This window comes from Callorhinus ursinus, unplaced genomic scaffold, assembly GCF_003265705.2.
Source record: "Callorhinus ursinus isolate GAN/ISIS: 27379988/994484 unplaced genomic scaffold, GSC_fseal_2.0 scaffold107, whole genome shotgun sequence".
Classification (NCBI taxonomy): domain Eukaryota; kingdom Metazoa; phylum Chordata; class Mammalia; order Carnivora; family Otariidae; genus Callorhinus; species Callorhinus ursinus.
The window spans coordinates 725,504-738,749 of NW_027397169.1; the positions used below are offsets into that span (position 1 = coordinate 725,504).

General features: G+C 50.6%; 1 protein-coding gene across 3 annotated transcripts in view; it reads left to right on the top strand.

Annotated features, from left to right (window-relative positions):
• CLEC4G (C-type lectin domain family 4 member G) overlaps nt 1–12,250 on the top strand; it is a 12,982-nt gene extending 732 nt beyond the window's left edge. The window contains exons 2-10 of one of the 3 annotated variants that reach the window (XM_073889449.1): nt 1,668–1,859; nt 9,380–9,481; nt 9,844–9,897; nt 10,097–10,159; nt 10,304–10,408; nt 10,730–10,819; nt 11,035–11,183; nt 11,323–11,438; nt 11,712–12,250. In XM_073889449.1, the coding sequence (XP_073745550.1) occupies nt 9,415–9,481; nt 9,844–9,897; nt 10,097–10,159; nt 10,304–10,408; nt 10,730–10,819; nt 11,035–11,183; nt 11,323–11,438; nt 11,712–11,850 (783 nt within the window). In that variant the 5' untranslated portion in view covers nt 1,668–1,859; nt 9,380–9,414 and the 3' untranslated portion in view covers nt 11,851–12,250. Of the gene's footprint in view, nt 1–1,667; nt 1,860–8,960; nt 9,055–9,379; nt 9,482–9,843; nt 9,898–10,096; nt 10,160–10,303; nt 10,409–10,729; nt 10,820–11,034; nt 11,184–11,322; nt 11,439–11,711 lie in introns of those variants that run through there. The other 2 variants (XM_025863326.2, XM_025863328.2) reach the window with 2 other exon arrangements.
• Nucleotides 12,251–13,246: the final 996 nt, after the last annotated feature.

Here is a 13,246-nt window from a genome sequence, read left to right on the forward strand (position 1 = left end):
GAGGGAGAGGGAGAAGCAGGCTCCCTCTCCCTCTGCCTCTCTCCCTGCTCATGCTTTCTCTCTCTCTCTCTCTCTCTCTCTCTCTCTGTATCTCTGTGTCTCAAATGAATAAATAAAATCTTAAAAAAAAAGTGTGGGTTCAAGGGGCGCCTGGGTGGCTCAGTTGGTTAAGCATCTGCCCTGGGCTCAGGTCATGATCCCAAGATCCTGGGATCACACCCCACGTCGGGCTCTCTGCTGGGCAGGGAGCCTGCTTCTCCCGCTCCCCCCGCTTGTGTGCTCTCTCTCTCTCTCTCTCTCTCTGTCAAATAAATAAATAAAATCTTGAAAAAAAAAAAGAGTGTGAGTTCAAACCCTACAGTGGGCTCCATTCTGGGTGTGGTGCCTAATTTAAAAAAAAAAAAAGCCACTTCTTAGAAAAAGAAATGAATTTATGGAACAATTAATTCTAGTAATGTGGTAACTGGAATTCTCGGGTTAACGTCTGACTTCTGTGAGAGCTAACATTTTGGCTTCATATTCTTCACTATATTCATAGCTCCCAGGACCATGTCTGGCACCTAGGAGTCATTAAATGAATGTTTGTGAAATCAGTGAGAGTAACTCTGAGTTTATCCTTGCTCACCGCACATTAGCCACATTCCCCTTACAAGCCAGCAGGTTCCCATCTCTGGCTGGCATATGCTTCTTCCAGTATGTTCAGGGCTATTCCCTTGCTTTGTTTGGATCTCTGCTTAAATGTTTCCCCTCCCTTCCTTCCTTTCTGGCTTTACTGAAATACGGTTCACATACCATACAACCCACCCTTACCATTCAATGGTTTTTATTATAGTCACACGATGTGCATCCATCACCACAACCAATGTAAGAACATTTCATAATCCCAAAAAGAAGTCCCGTACCCCTAGCCATCACCAGTTTCTCCCATCACTCCCAGCTCCTGGCAACTACTAATCTAGTTTCTACCTCAATAGATTTACCTATTCTGGACATTTCTTATACATGGAGTCATACAATCTGTGGCCTTTTGTGTCTGGCTTCTTTCATTTAGCAACATGTTTTCAAGGTTTGTCCACATTCCAGCACCTATCAATGCTTCTTTCTTTTCCTTTTTTTTTTTTTTAAGATTTTGTTTGTTTGAGAGAGAGCACAAGGAGGAACAGAGGGTGAGGGACAAGCAGACTCTACACTGAGCACAGAGTCCGATCTCCCCTGAGATTCTTTTTTTTTTTTTAAAGATTTTATTTATTTATTTGAGAGAGAACACACCCAAGCAGGAGAGGCAGAGGGAGAAGCAGGCTCCCTCTGAGCAGGGAGCCTGATGCGGGACTCGATCCCAGAACCCTGGGATCATGACCTGAGCCGAAGGCAGATGCTCAACCAACTGAGCCATCCAGGCGCCCTTCCCCTGAGATTCTGACCTGAGCCAAAATCAAGAGTCAGATGCTTAATCGACTGAGCCACACAGGCATCCCAGGACTCCATTCCTTTTCATGGCCAAATAATATTCCATTGAATGGATATATCACATTTTATTTACCCATTCACCAGTTGGTGGACATTTGTCTCAGTTCCACTTTTGGGCTATTTGCTGTGAACATTCATGCTCAAGTTTTTGTGTGATACTTTTTTTGTTTGTTCTGTTTTTTATTTATTTTATTTGGCAGAGAGAGAGCAGGAGAGCACAAACAGTGGGAGCATCAAAGGGAGAGGGAGAAGCAGGCCCCCCCCCAATCCAACAGGGAGCCCGAAGTGGGGCCCAATCCCAGGACCTAGGAACCATGACCTGAGTTGAAGGCAGACGCTTAACCAACTGAGCCACCCAGGCGCCCCTGTGGATACATTTTCAATTCTCTTAGGTAGGTACCTAGGAGTGCAACTGCTGGGTCATGTGGTCATTCTAAGGTGAACTGTTTGAGAAACTGTCAAACTGTTTTCCAAAGAAATGTTGCTTTTTCAGAAAGGCCTTTCCTGACCATCCTACCTAAAACAGCTGCCCCAATCACATCTCCTTCCTCTGATTTATCCCTGGGGGGACAGCCCAGTACAATGTATATATTTATCACTCTAAGACATGATAATACCTGGTGCATATTTGTTCATTTGTTAATTGTTTTCCCTTCCCACGATTGTAATCTCCACAAAAACCAAATGTTTTTGCCAATTTTGTACCCTGCCGAATCTCCAGTGCCTAGAAAAGTGCCTGACATGGAGTAGCTCATGACAAACATGAGGTGTCCCAGAAGCCACAGGAAGGAGGATGTGGCCACTTATGTAAACATATACCAGAGAAATCCACAAGAAATCCACAGTCTGGGTGCCCTGAGGAAGCTGTTGGCGCAGGGAAGCCAGAGCCCTGCGGAAGCTATAGGGTCAGAGGCCAGATGGTTGTGTTGAGGCCTGAGTGGAGGCTGAGGTTCTGGAGAGTCACACTTCCAAGAATGCTGATGCTGAAAGTAAAAAAGAGCTGCCTGTCCTCGGTCTGGAAGCGTTCTCTGACGCACCCACTGCCCTCCCGGGGCGCCTGGGGAGAGCGGACCCCCTCACAGTTCATCCCAGATTCCATCATAACTGCTGTGTCTGCTTGGGGTCCAAGGGTGTGCTTGTCCAGGTTGATGGCTGTTTCGGTTATCTGCTGCCCTATAACAAGCTAGCCCACAAATCCGTGGCTTAAAACACAGCAATCTAATTGTTCCCAATTCCGTGGGTTGACTGACGTGGTTCCTTTCCTGGCCTTGCTCTGAATCATCCCGGTGGTTCGATTTGCATGGGAAACAGCTGGAAGGGCCAAGAGGAACTTTGGTGCTGGAGGCCAGCTGGACCACTTTCCCAGTATCACAAAACTAAGCCAGATTCTCTAATATGGCAGCAGGCACCATCCCAGGAGCATGAAGGCGGAAGCCGCAAGGCATGCTGGGGCCAAGGCTGGGAAGTCACGTGGAGCTGCTGCTATACACTGATTGGTTAAAGCAAGTCACAGGATCAGTGGACATTCCAGCGGGATGGAGAAGAGACTCCACCTCTGGTTGGGAGGAAGAACGGTCACATCCAGAGACACGGGTGTAGCCAAGAGGAAGGAATTTGTGGCCAGGATTTTTCAGTCTCACAGTAACTGAGAGAAGAGTAACTGTAGCGGGAGCTACGTGACCTTGGATTAGAGCACCAGCACTTCTTGGCTGGGGGGCTTCCACGAGCCACCTTCCTCTCTGAGCTTCGGGTTCCTGCCCATCTCAGAGAAGCAATCTAGCGTTATCATCATGTTGATAGTCATCTTTTTAGGTTACCCCCCAGGAAAACGAGCTACAAATCAACAATTCTTAAATCTTTTCTGGCAGACTCTCTCCCTGAACATGGATAACTTCATTTACTAGGGTCCCAGTTGACCTTGGATGGCAACGAGGAGTGAGGATGATAATGTCAGCGACAAGAACAGCCACCTCTTAGGGATCCCTGTCAGGCTGTGCGTGTTACTCTGCTGATCTCTTGATACAGACTAGGAGCCTTTGGGCCATCCCAGAAGCAGAGCTTAAGACTTTGAAATTTTGTAGCTTACATGGGGGGGGGGGGTGATTCTAGAGGCCCCAAGAAGAAACTAAGGAAATGGGACAGGGAGAAGAGTCAATTCAGGGTGTGTTCATGAGCAGGTACTCCTGTGGTCAACTAGAGCTCAATCCCCCTGGGCACCTCTGGAAGACAGTTTAGAACACGCGACTCAGAGTCATCCTAACCCAGAACGTTAACTCTCTTGCACATCCAGCCTGCCCTCCACTTTGATGAAAGTACAAAACCCCTCGGGCAAAGAGTTCCAGGAGTTTACAGTAGGAGAAGTGAATGCCAAAGGAATGTGGACAGGGCACTGACAACTCTTTACTGCTTCCATTTTGTAGAGGAGGAACTCAAGGCTTATAGTGACACTACCAAGAATCAACCCCAGGCTCTTTTTTCTCCAGAGCCCTGCTCTTTACCACTCTGCTATACCTTTTTAGACTTCAAGTTGCCTCTAGTTTAACATTTCAAACTGATACACCCCCCCAAGTGAACTTCAATTATAAGACCTCACACCTTCTACAAAATTAACTCAAACTGTATCAAAGATCTAAATGTAAAACCCAACACTATAAAATTTCTGGGAAGAACATAGGAGAAATTTTTGGATTGGGCAAAGATTTCCTAGCTAGAACACCAAAAGCAAAATCCATGAAAGAAAAATGGATAAATTGAAAAATGTAGAACTTTGCTCTTTGAAAGACGCTGTTAATGGGACACCTGGGCGGCTCAGTCGGTTGAGGTCATGATCCCAGAGTCCTGGGATCGAGTTCCACATCAGGCTCCTTACTCAACAGGGACCCTGCTTCTCCCTCTGCCTCCTGCTTTCCCTCCTTGTGAGCTCTCTCTCTCTCTGACAAATAAGTATATAAAATCTTAAAAAAAAAAAAAAGAAATTAGTCCTTAAAAAAAAAAATGAAAGACGCTGTTAAGAGAATGAAAAGAAAAAAAAAACACAGACTAGGAGAAAAGATTGGAAAGCCACATATCTGATAAAAGATTTGTTACAAGAATATATAAATAACTCTCAAAACAATAAGAAAAGAAGCAACCCATTTTTTAAAAACACTCACAACTGAAGTGTTTTTATTTTATGGACAATGAGTTAGCATTGTAGGTATCTCAGATATTGGCAATTAAGGTAGGTCTCTTGGAAGGAAGTTCACTCAATCCAACTTAGTGAAGCCTGGATCCTTTGCATACTGACGGAGACACTGACGGAGACACTGACAGCACATAATGAGGCCATATTTCCAGATCAGATGGTGCCAATTTGAACAGACACAGTGAGAATGACAAAGAAAGCCAAACTTCCTTGCATGGCTCCAGTAGAGCTACTGGGGACCCATCTTTCTCTCTCAGATGGAACAAGGCAACCCATTTCTTTAAATGGGCAAAAGATCCGAAGAGACAGGGCACCAAAGAAAATACTCAGGTGGCAAAGAAGCATATGAAAAGATGCTCCACATCATTAATCATCAAGGAAATGCCAGTTAAAAATCACACTACGCAAATAAGAGAATGGCCAAAATTAAAAAGACTGACCATGCCATGTGCTGGCAAGAATGTGGGAGGAAACGGAACTGTCATGAATCACTGGTGGGAGTGGAAAATGGCCTAGCCATTTTGGAAAATAATTTGGCAGTTTCTTAAAAAATGAAACATACCAACCATATAATGCAATCATCTACTCCTAGGTATATACCCAAGAGAAATGAGAGCATATATGCACGAAAATACTTGCTCACAAAAGTTCACAGCAGTTTTATTCATGATAGCCATAACTGGAAACAGCCCAAATGCCCACCAGCAGGTGAGTATATAATCAAACTGGCATATCCACGCAATGGAATTTTACACAGCAGTAGGAAGGAATGAAGTGTTAATGCAACGACGTGGATGAATCTCAGAATAATTATGCTGAGCGAATGAAGCCAGTCTCAAGAAGTTACATGCTGTATGATGCCATTTATACAAAATTCTAGAAAATGCAAACAAATCTAAAGACAAAGAGCAGGTCAGTGGTAGATGAGGGATAAAGAGGGAGGCTTACCAAGCAGCACAGGAAACTTTGGATGATGATGGTTGTATTCACCATCCAGTATGATGGTTTCATGGGTTAGTCAAAACTCACCCAACTGTACACTTTAAATATGTACATTTTAGGGTCACCTGGGTGGCTCAGTTGGTTAAGTGTCTGACTTCAGCTTGGGACATGTTCCCAGGGTCCTAAGATCGAGCCCCGAGTTGGGCTCCCTGCTCCACTCATTCTCTCTCTCTCCTCTCAAATACATAAAATCTTAAAAAAAAAAAAATCACAACCATGGGGCACCTGGGTGGCTCAGATGGTTAAACATCTGCCTTCGGCTCAGGTCATGATCATGATCCCTGCTGAGCAGGGAGCCTCCTTCTCCCTCTCCCTCTGCCTGCTGCTCCCCCTGTTTGTACTCTCTCCCTAATAAAAAAATAAAAAATCTTTTAAAAAATTGTTAAAAAAATAATCACAACTTTTGACTTAAAACCATGGGGTCTTGGGGCGCCTGGGTGGCTCAGTCATTAAGCATCTGCCTTTAGCTCAGGTCATGATCCCAGGGTCCTGGGATTGAGCCCTGCATCGGGCTCCCTGCTCGGCAGGAAGCCTGCTTCTCCCTCTCCCACTCCCCCTGCTTGTGTTCCGTCTCTTGCTGGGTGTCTCTCTGTCAAATAAATAAATAAAAATCTTTTAAAACAAAAAAACCATGGGGTCTTAGTCGCCTGCTATCTGTGAACAGGACCAAGATTATTTCTAAAGAAACATTTGAGTCTATCATTGAAAATTCCTGCAGGGTGTGTGTGATTGAGTGCCAGTGATAGATGCCTCCCCAGATCCATTGAAGCCCGTGGCTAGCCCCAACTGGTGTTCCACACTGGTCCAGTAATACAGGACCACAGCAATGTCTTTAGTAAACATAGACTCCATTACATTAAATAGTATCCTGTACTTGTGTAGTAAATTAAATATTTCACAGTACATTCACCGCTGTCTTCTACATCACCACAGAAACATAATGAATTGGGTAACAAAAGCTCTATCACTTGTTGATGCTAAGGATGAAGAAATGGGGTGCCAAGAGAGTAAATTATTTGCCTGAAGTTATCATCTGGCTCACTGGTGACATTTTACATGTCCTGATTCCATATGAGGCATAGTTTCTCCCACTGTACTTAAATGATTTCCTCTCGGCTCAGGATTCTCATTTAGAGAGTGAGCATCAGGGACAGACCCCTCTCAGGTATCCACCAAAGCCCGTGGCTCGCCCCTCACTCAGCCAGCTTCTTTCTGTGGTCTCAAACTCACTGCTTCCAGAAACTTGTTAAAAGCACCCCAACAGTGGGGACGGCCATTAGCTTTGAGTTAAGGAGAGCCTGCTTTCCCTAAAACCACACCTGACCATGAAGCCGTCCATGTCGGCCCAAAGGTAGAAAATTGCTATTGTATTTATGGAAAGTTCGATGGGGACTTGGTCTACACATCTGTTGGAGAGATTCCTCTGTACAAATTTGCTGCACATTCTCAGCTGTCTGACCCTACTTTCCTGCTGCATTTATCAAAAGCCCGATATCTCTGGCTAAATTTTGTGCACTAGACTCATCTCTTAGATTCATGTTCCCTTCCTGATCCTCATTTCTCTTTTGCCTCTGTCTTTTCATCTTTTTTTTTTAAGATTTTATTTATTTGAGAGAGAACATGAGTGGGGGGAAGAGCAGAAGGAGAGAGAGAGATAAGCAGACTCCCTGCTGAGCAGGGGGCTTGATGTGGGGCTCCATCCCAGGACCCCAGGATCATGACCTGAGCCGAAGGCAGATGCTTAACCAACTGAGCCACCCAGGCGCCCCATCCTCTGCCTTTTCATCTTCTTTTATCATGTCTGTCTCATTTCTTTCTGAAACAAGGTAGGAAAATAGGCATTGAGTGAAATTTTTAAATAAAAGGTGGATAATGTTTATTTCTGAGGGTTGTTGAGAGGATTTGGGAAGGTGGGATGTGTTCATGCATCTACTGGAGGGGCTGGAATGTGGGAAGTGCTTGATAAAAAAATAATAATATTTGTCCTTCTCAGTGAGGCCCACTTACCAGCCACTGCCCCAGCCCCAGCACCCCAAGCCTTTTATACTGCTTGACTTTTCCTTACCTTTTTTTTTCATGGCACTTATGACTTATTATATGACATTAGGGTTCTGACCCTCGGCATTATTGACATTAGGGGGCGGATCATTCCTCACTCTGCGGTCTGTCCTGTGTGTTAGGGGATGTTTAGCAGCATCCCTGGTCTCCACCCCCTAGATGTCAGTAGCACCTACCCTCCCAAACTGTGATAACCACAGATGTCTCCAGACACAGCCCAATGTCTCCTGGGGAGCATAATCACCCCCGGTTGAGAAACACTATGCTATACAACTTGCTTTTTCATTATGTTCATTATTTATTTGTCTGTCTCTCTCTACCTGCACCTAGAATGTGTGCTCCGAGAAGGAAGGAATTTGCTTCTTTTGGGGCATTGATACACACCCAATTCCTCGATTGATGCCTGGCACACAGTAGCTGTCCAATATTTACTGAAAGAATGAATGAACATTTAGTGGGTTTTGTGCACAGGGATGGTGCCAGGCCTTGGCGTGCATAACCTCATGTCTTTATCTCAGAATCCTTTGGAGGAAGGACCTGTCAATGTCCCCCTTTTCACAGAGGAGAGAAACCGAGGCTTCTTGAAGCTACATACATACAACTCTCCACCCACCCACCTAATAATAGACTCCAGAAGATTAGCTGGCCACAACCCAACAAACATCTATGTTCTCCCTTCTGGCCAAGAAGGATTGAATTAAGGTCAGGGGCCACTTCAGCCTCCAGAAACCTGCAGGGAAGTTGAGGAGGGAAGCTGAGCTGGCCCAGCAGGCTTTCTCAGGAACCCCCTGGAAGGGGCCAGAACTTGGCTGGGTTCAGCCTGTTCCTCTCAGGAGGAAGCCTGGCTCCAGACCTATAAGAGATGGGGGTGAGCTCCAAAATGAAGCCCCCAGCACCAGTCTGGAGATGTTGCTGCAGCTGCCTGGCTAGGGAGAATGGAACTGCACACAGACACATAGACACACACACACACACACACACACACACACACACACACCACCACCACCACCACCACCACCACCACCACCACCAACACCACCACCACTCTCCACTCCTTCTACCCTGCTCAACCCCCTTCTACCCCTCACCTCTGACTCCACTGCCCCCATCCCACTTCATACTTACCCCTTAAACAGGCCCAGACCAGGAAGGGCCCAGCGCTTTGATTGGTCTATGGGTCCCAGTACCAGAAACTGAGAGGAAGGAGACAGGAAGGAAGGAAAAGAGTAGGCGGGACTGGGAGGGGGCTACATTTATATCTATGCCCAGGGCTGGGCGCCTGCTCACCATGGACACTGTCAGGTACAGCAAGTGGGTCGGCGGGCTTGAGGAAGTCCCTGGAGGTATGAGCAATGGGGCTGCTTCGCCAGCTTGGGTCTCTCTGGTCAGTGGTTTGGAGTTTGATGGGGGAAGGGAGAGGAACAGCCAAGAGGGGGTCCAAGTAGTGGGTGCAGGAGAGACACCACAGGCGCTAGAACTAGCTGGACCTGGATTCTAATCCTAACTCTGCCACTTAGAGCTTGTGTGACCATGAGCAAGTCACTTAACTTCTCTGAATCTCAGTTCCTTGGGAGGAACTCAAGCGCCCAGGGCTCTATCCTCAGGGCGCAGAGACCCAGGGCGGTCCTGGGGCAGGAGGGACCCAGGAGTCCATCTGTGTTATCCTAGGGCACTGGGGACGCTGGGGATGGAGACTCCTCTTCATGGGCCTGGTTCTGGTGGTAGCCACGGTCCTCTGGGCCCTCATTCTGAGCATCCTAATTTCTAAAGGTGAGTGACCACATAATGAGGGGAGGTTGTGTCAAGCCACCCTGGGGACTTAGACCTTCCCTCTGTCTCAGGACTCGCCAGCTGGGTTCTGGACCCCTGCCTGGGCCTGAGTGTGAACGCGTGTGAGCAGAGTTTGTGCACATCTTTGGGCTGTGTGCACCCACAGGTGTATGTCAGCGCGTGCATGAATGTGGGTGCATGTCCCCCATGTGTTTGTCTCCCCTGGGTGTGTGCACATCACGCGTGCTGTATGCCTGCCCACCCCTTCTGTGCGTCCCAAGACTGCGGACCCCTGCACCCCATGGGCGAGGGGAGAGTTCCCGAGTCCCAGGGCCGCACCTGCAGGAGCCTCTTCTCCTCAGCCTCCACAGAGCGAGGGGCGCTGCTTGGCCACCAGGACCTGCTGCGGACAAACGGTGCGTGCAGAACGGCGACTCTTAGCGCCCCCCCTACCCCGGGGCGTGCGGGGCCGGAGTGTTTAGGACCCTGGAGATAAGGTAGTGGGTGGGTGGGGACCCCTCGGTCCCGGGGGCTGGTCCCGGAACCGGGAAGGGTGTCCTGTGAGCCCCCGCAGGTGACCTGGAGTGTTTGTGGGGCGGGCGGGGATCTCTGCAGCCTCGGAGCAGACGGCGGCGCTGGGTGCTTTGAACCAGGAAGTCCGAGCCTGCAACAGCTGCTGTGAGACACGCGTGCTGGGGGCCGGGCTTGGGCCGGGATTGGAGGAGGCGAGCGGGGGCGGGGTTTGCGGCAGGTGGGGGCCCGACGGGTGGGTTACTGACGTCCCGCCGCCGGTCCTTCTCCCCTTTCGCCCCTCCTTCCCAGGCTTGGGGACACAGGCGCTGCTGCAGAGGGCACGCACCGAGCTTGGGGAGGCGCAGGCGAAGCTGATCCAGCAAGAGAGTGCCCTGAAAGAACTGAGCGATCGCGGTGAGAGCTGGACATTGCCTCGACCCCTAATCCCTCATCCCGGCTGTCACTCGACAGTATGTGCACATACTGACACCAGTCCTGGTTAGGGTTACCGCGACCCTATCCTGTGCCCCTGACCTCTGACCGCTGGACTCTGATCTTGATCACAACTCCTAACCCCAACCGCAACTTGGTCCGGGCCGGCGAGAACAGTCCTTGACCGTGATGTCATTCCTGACCATGATCCTGACCACGGACATGGAAGCTGACCTTTAACTAGTCATGACCCTGCTCCTGACCCTGACCTGAACTATAACCTGAAGCCCCTTAACTTCGCAGTGACCCAGAGCTTGGCTGAAGCGGGCAGGGACCGCGAGGACATCCGCAGTGAGCTGTTCAGGGCTCTAGAGGCCGTCCGGCTGGGGAACAGTGAGCAAGACAGAGGGGAGAGAGGGAGGGGGCAAATGGACCCTACCTGTGTGCCTCGGGGTTCCTTGATCCGCCCTGTCCTGCCCCTTGACCTTGGCCTCTTCTCTGCTCCTCCACCCCTAGACCTCGGGGGGTCCACCTCTCCGGCCCCCCGGTTCTTTCCGTCTGCTCTACCGGGGAGCAGTTCACGTCTTTGACTCTTGCCCCCCCCACAGGGTCCTGTGAGGAGTGCCCCGCATCATGGCTGCCCTTCCAGGGCTCCTGCTACCTTTTCTCCGTCCAGCAGGCCACGTGGGAGGAGTCGCAGCGCAACTGCGCAGGCGCAGGAGCACACTTGGTGATTGTCGGGGACCTGGATGAGCAGGTGCGCAGCCCCCACCCCGCCGCGGTCCCAGGCGGGGGTGGGGGTGGGGGTGGGGGGGTGGCGGGATTCACCTGAGGGGGCGTGGCCCGGGGAGAGGGGCGAGGTCGACTCAGCCTGCTCGCTCTCCTTTCCCGCGCAGGGCTTCCTGAGTCAGAACACGCGAGGCCGAGGTTACTGGCTGGGCCTGAGGGCGGTGCGCCGCGCGCGCAAGATCCAGGGCTACCAGTGGATAGACGGAGTCCCGCTCAGCTTCAGGTGAGGGAAGGGACTTGGAGAGAGGGAGAGGCCAGCCCCTACGGGAAGTGCCTTGGCCCGATCTCAGGCACTTGGTTGGGATGGGCAGGCCAGGCCCCCAGGACCTGGCTGAGGGTTAAATTCCGGGAGTTAGAAAGTGATATCCCAGGTGCATGCTCAAATTAGACCCCCAGGGTATCTAGGTTAGACCCAAGCAAAAAACAGGGTAGATCCTCAGGGCTGGACGCCAGGCCCATCCTGACTCCCAGAAACACCCCCGACAAACCTCTGTAGCCACTGGAACGTGGGGGAGCCCAATGACTCTATGGGGCGTGAGGACTGCGCTATGATGCTACGCACGGGGATGTGGAACGACGCACCGTGCAACAACGAGAGGGACAACTGGATCTGTGAGAAGAGGCGCAGCTGCTGACCCCGCCCAGGGCCCGCAAGCCGCACCCCCGAGCGCGATCGCCTGAGCTGTTCACCGTCCTGGCGCCGCCCACCGCCATTGATTTTTTTTTTCCCCCCTCCACCCATGACTACTGAGAACCGCCCCACCCAACCCAGGCAGGTACGGGCACTGGGACCTCCACTCCAACCTCACCAGGAGCCCTCACACAGACATAACCAGGCCTCCACCCCCACCCAAATCCCGGCTCAGCCGGTCCACGGACCCCACCTCCCTCCTCCCTAACCAAAGCAAGGCACCTCAGGGATGGAGCTGTTTGGTTTTCTTGCATTTTTCCCCGGACTGGGAGACATCACATATAGGGGTTTGGGGAGCTGTCTTCGCAGCCCTAGGAAGCATCAATAAATGCTTGAGAAATGAATCTGGGTCCGTGGCTTTGGTGAGCTGTTCTAAGTTTTATCCCGGAGACCCTAATATTAGCCCTGTGAGTGACCCTGGCCTCTCTAAGTGACCTCCTGGCCCTATGATGTCCCAAAGCTCAGTGAGTAACCTGCACTTGGCCAGGATGGCTGTCAGGCACTAGGCACACAGGGATGACTCAGACCCAGTGCTCCTCCCCCCACTCCTGATCTAGCTGGGCACAGGAACAAGGTGACCAGTGACTCAAAGGAGGAATACACGAATGCCACGTGCTGCATTTGGAGGAGCCACACCTCCAGGGGAGGAACCATGCTGGAATACTGCAGGGGTGGCCCCTCCTTGAGGGTATTGTCACCCCACCATGGAGATCTGACAGTCTGAGACAAGGCCCTGAGGCAGGTGGGAGTGGGGCTGCCTGAATCTGAGGAGCAGGTCCCTCTGTCTTGGGCACCTAGGTTCTGTGGCCACTGGGTGGAGCGATCAGGAAATACATCCCAGAGAAGATGGACTTTTCGAGGAACAATGGGATTTGCAAGCAGAGGGTGTTGGGCTGTGTGAGTATGGCTGAACCCATTTTGCGGGGTGCAGGGTGCACTGAGCCTGGCTTTATCAGCTGGGGACTTTTGATCTGAATTCACCCTGCACTCCCAAAGTTTCCTGCTCCGGTCCTGGAGACCTGGGGGCTCTCCCAGAATTTCTAGTGGAGACAGGTCCAACTGAGGGGAAGGACAGGCTAGCAACCTTTAGTTCTGGGCAGCCCTTCGGGAGCCCCCAGGCTGCCCAGCCATGAGAGCAGCAACTGAACAGGCAGAAGAGGGAACACCACCCAGACTCCCTGGCCAAAGGAGACCTTCCAGTGAACCCCAATCCTTCTCTGGCTGCTGTACTACTGCAGCCCAGAGCGAGGCACTAACCAGGCCCAGGAGCCACCTGAGTCCTGGACAGATAGCATACCTACTGGACTGTTGGCCAGACTGTTGGATTTCCAGACAGTCGG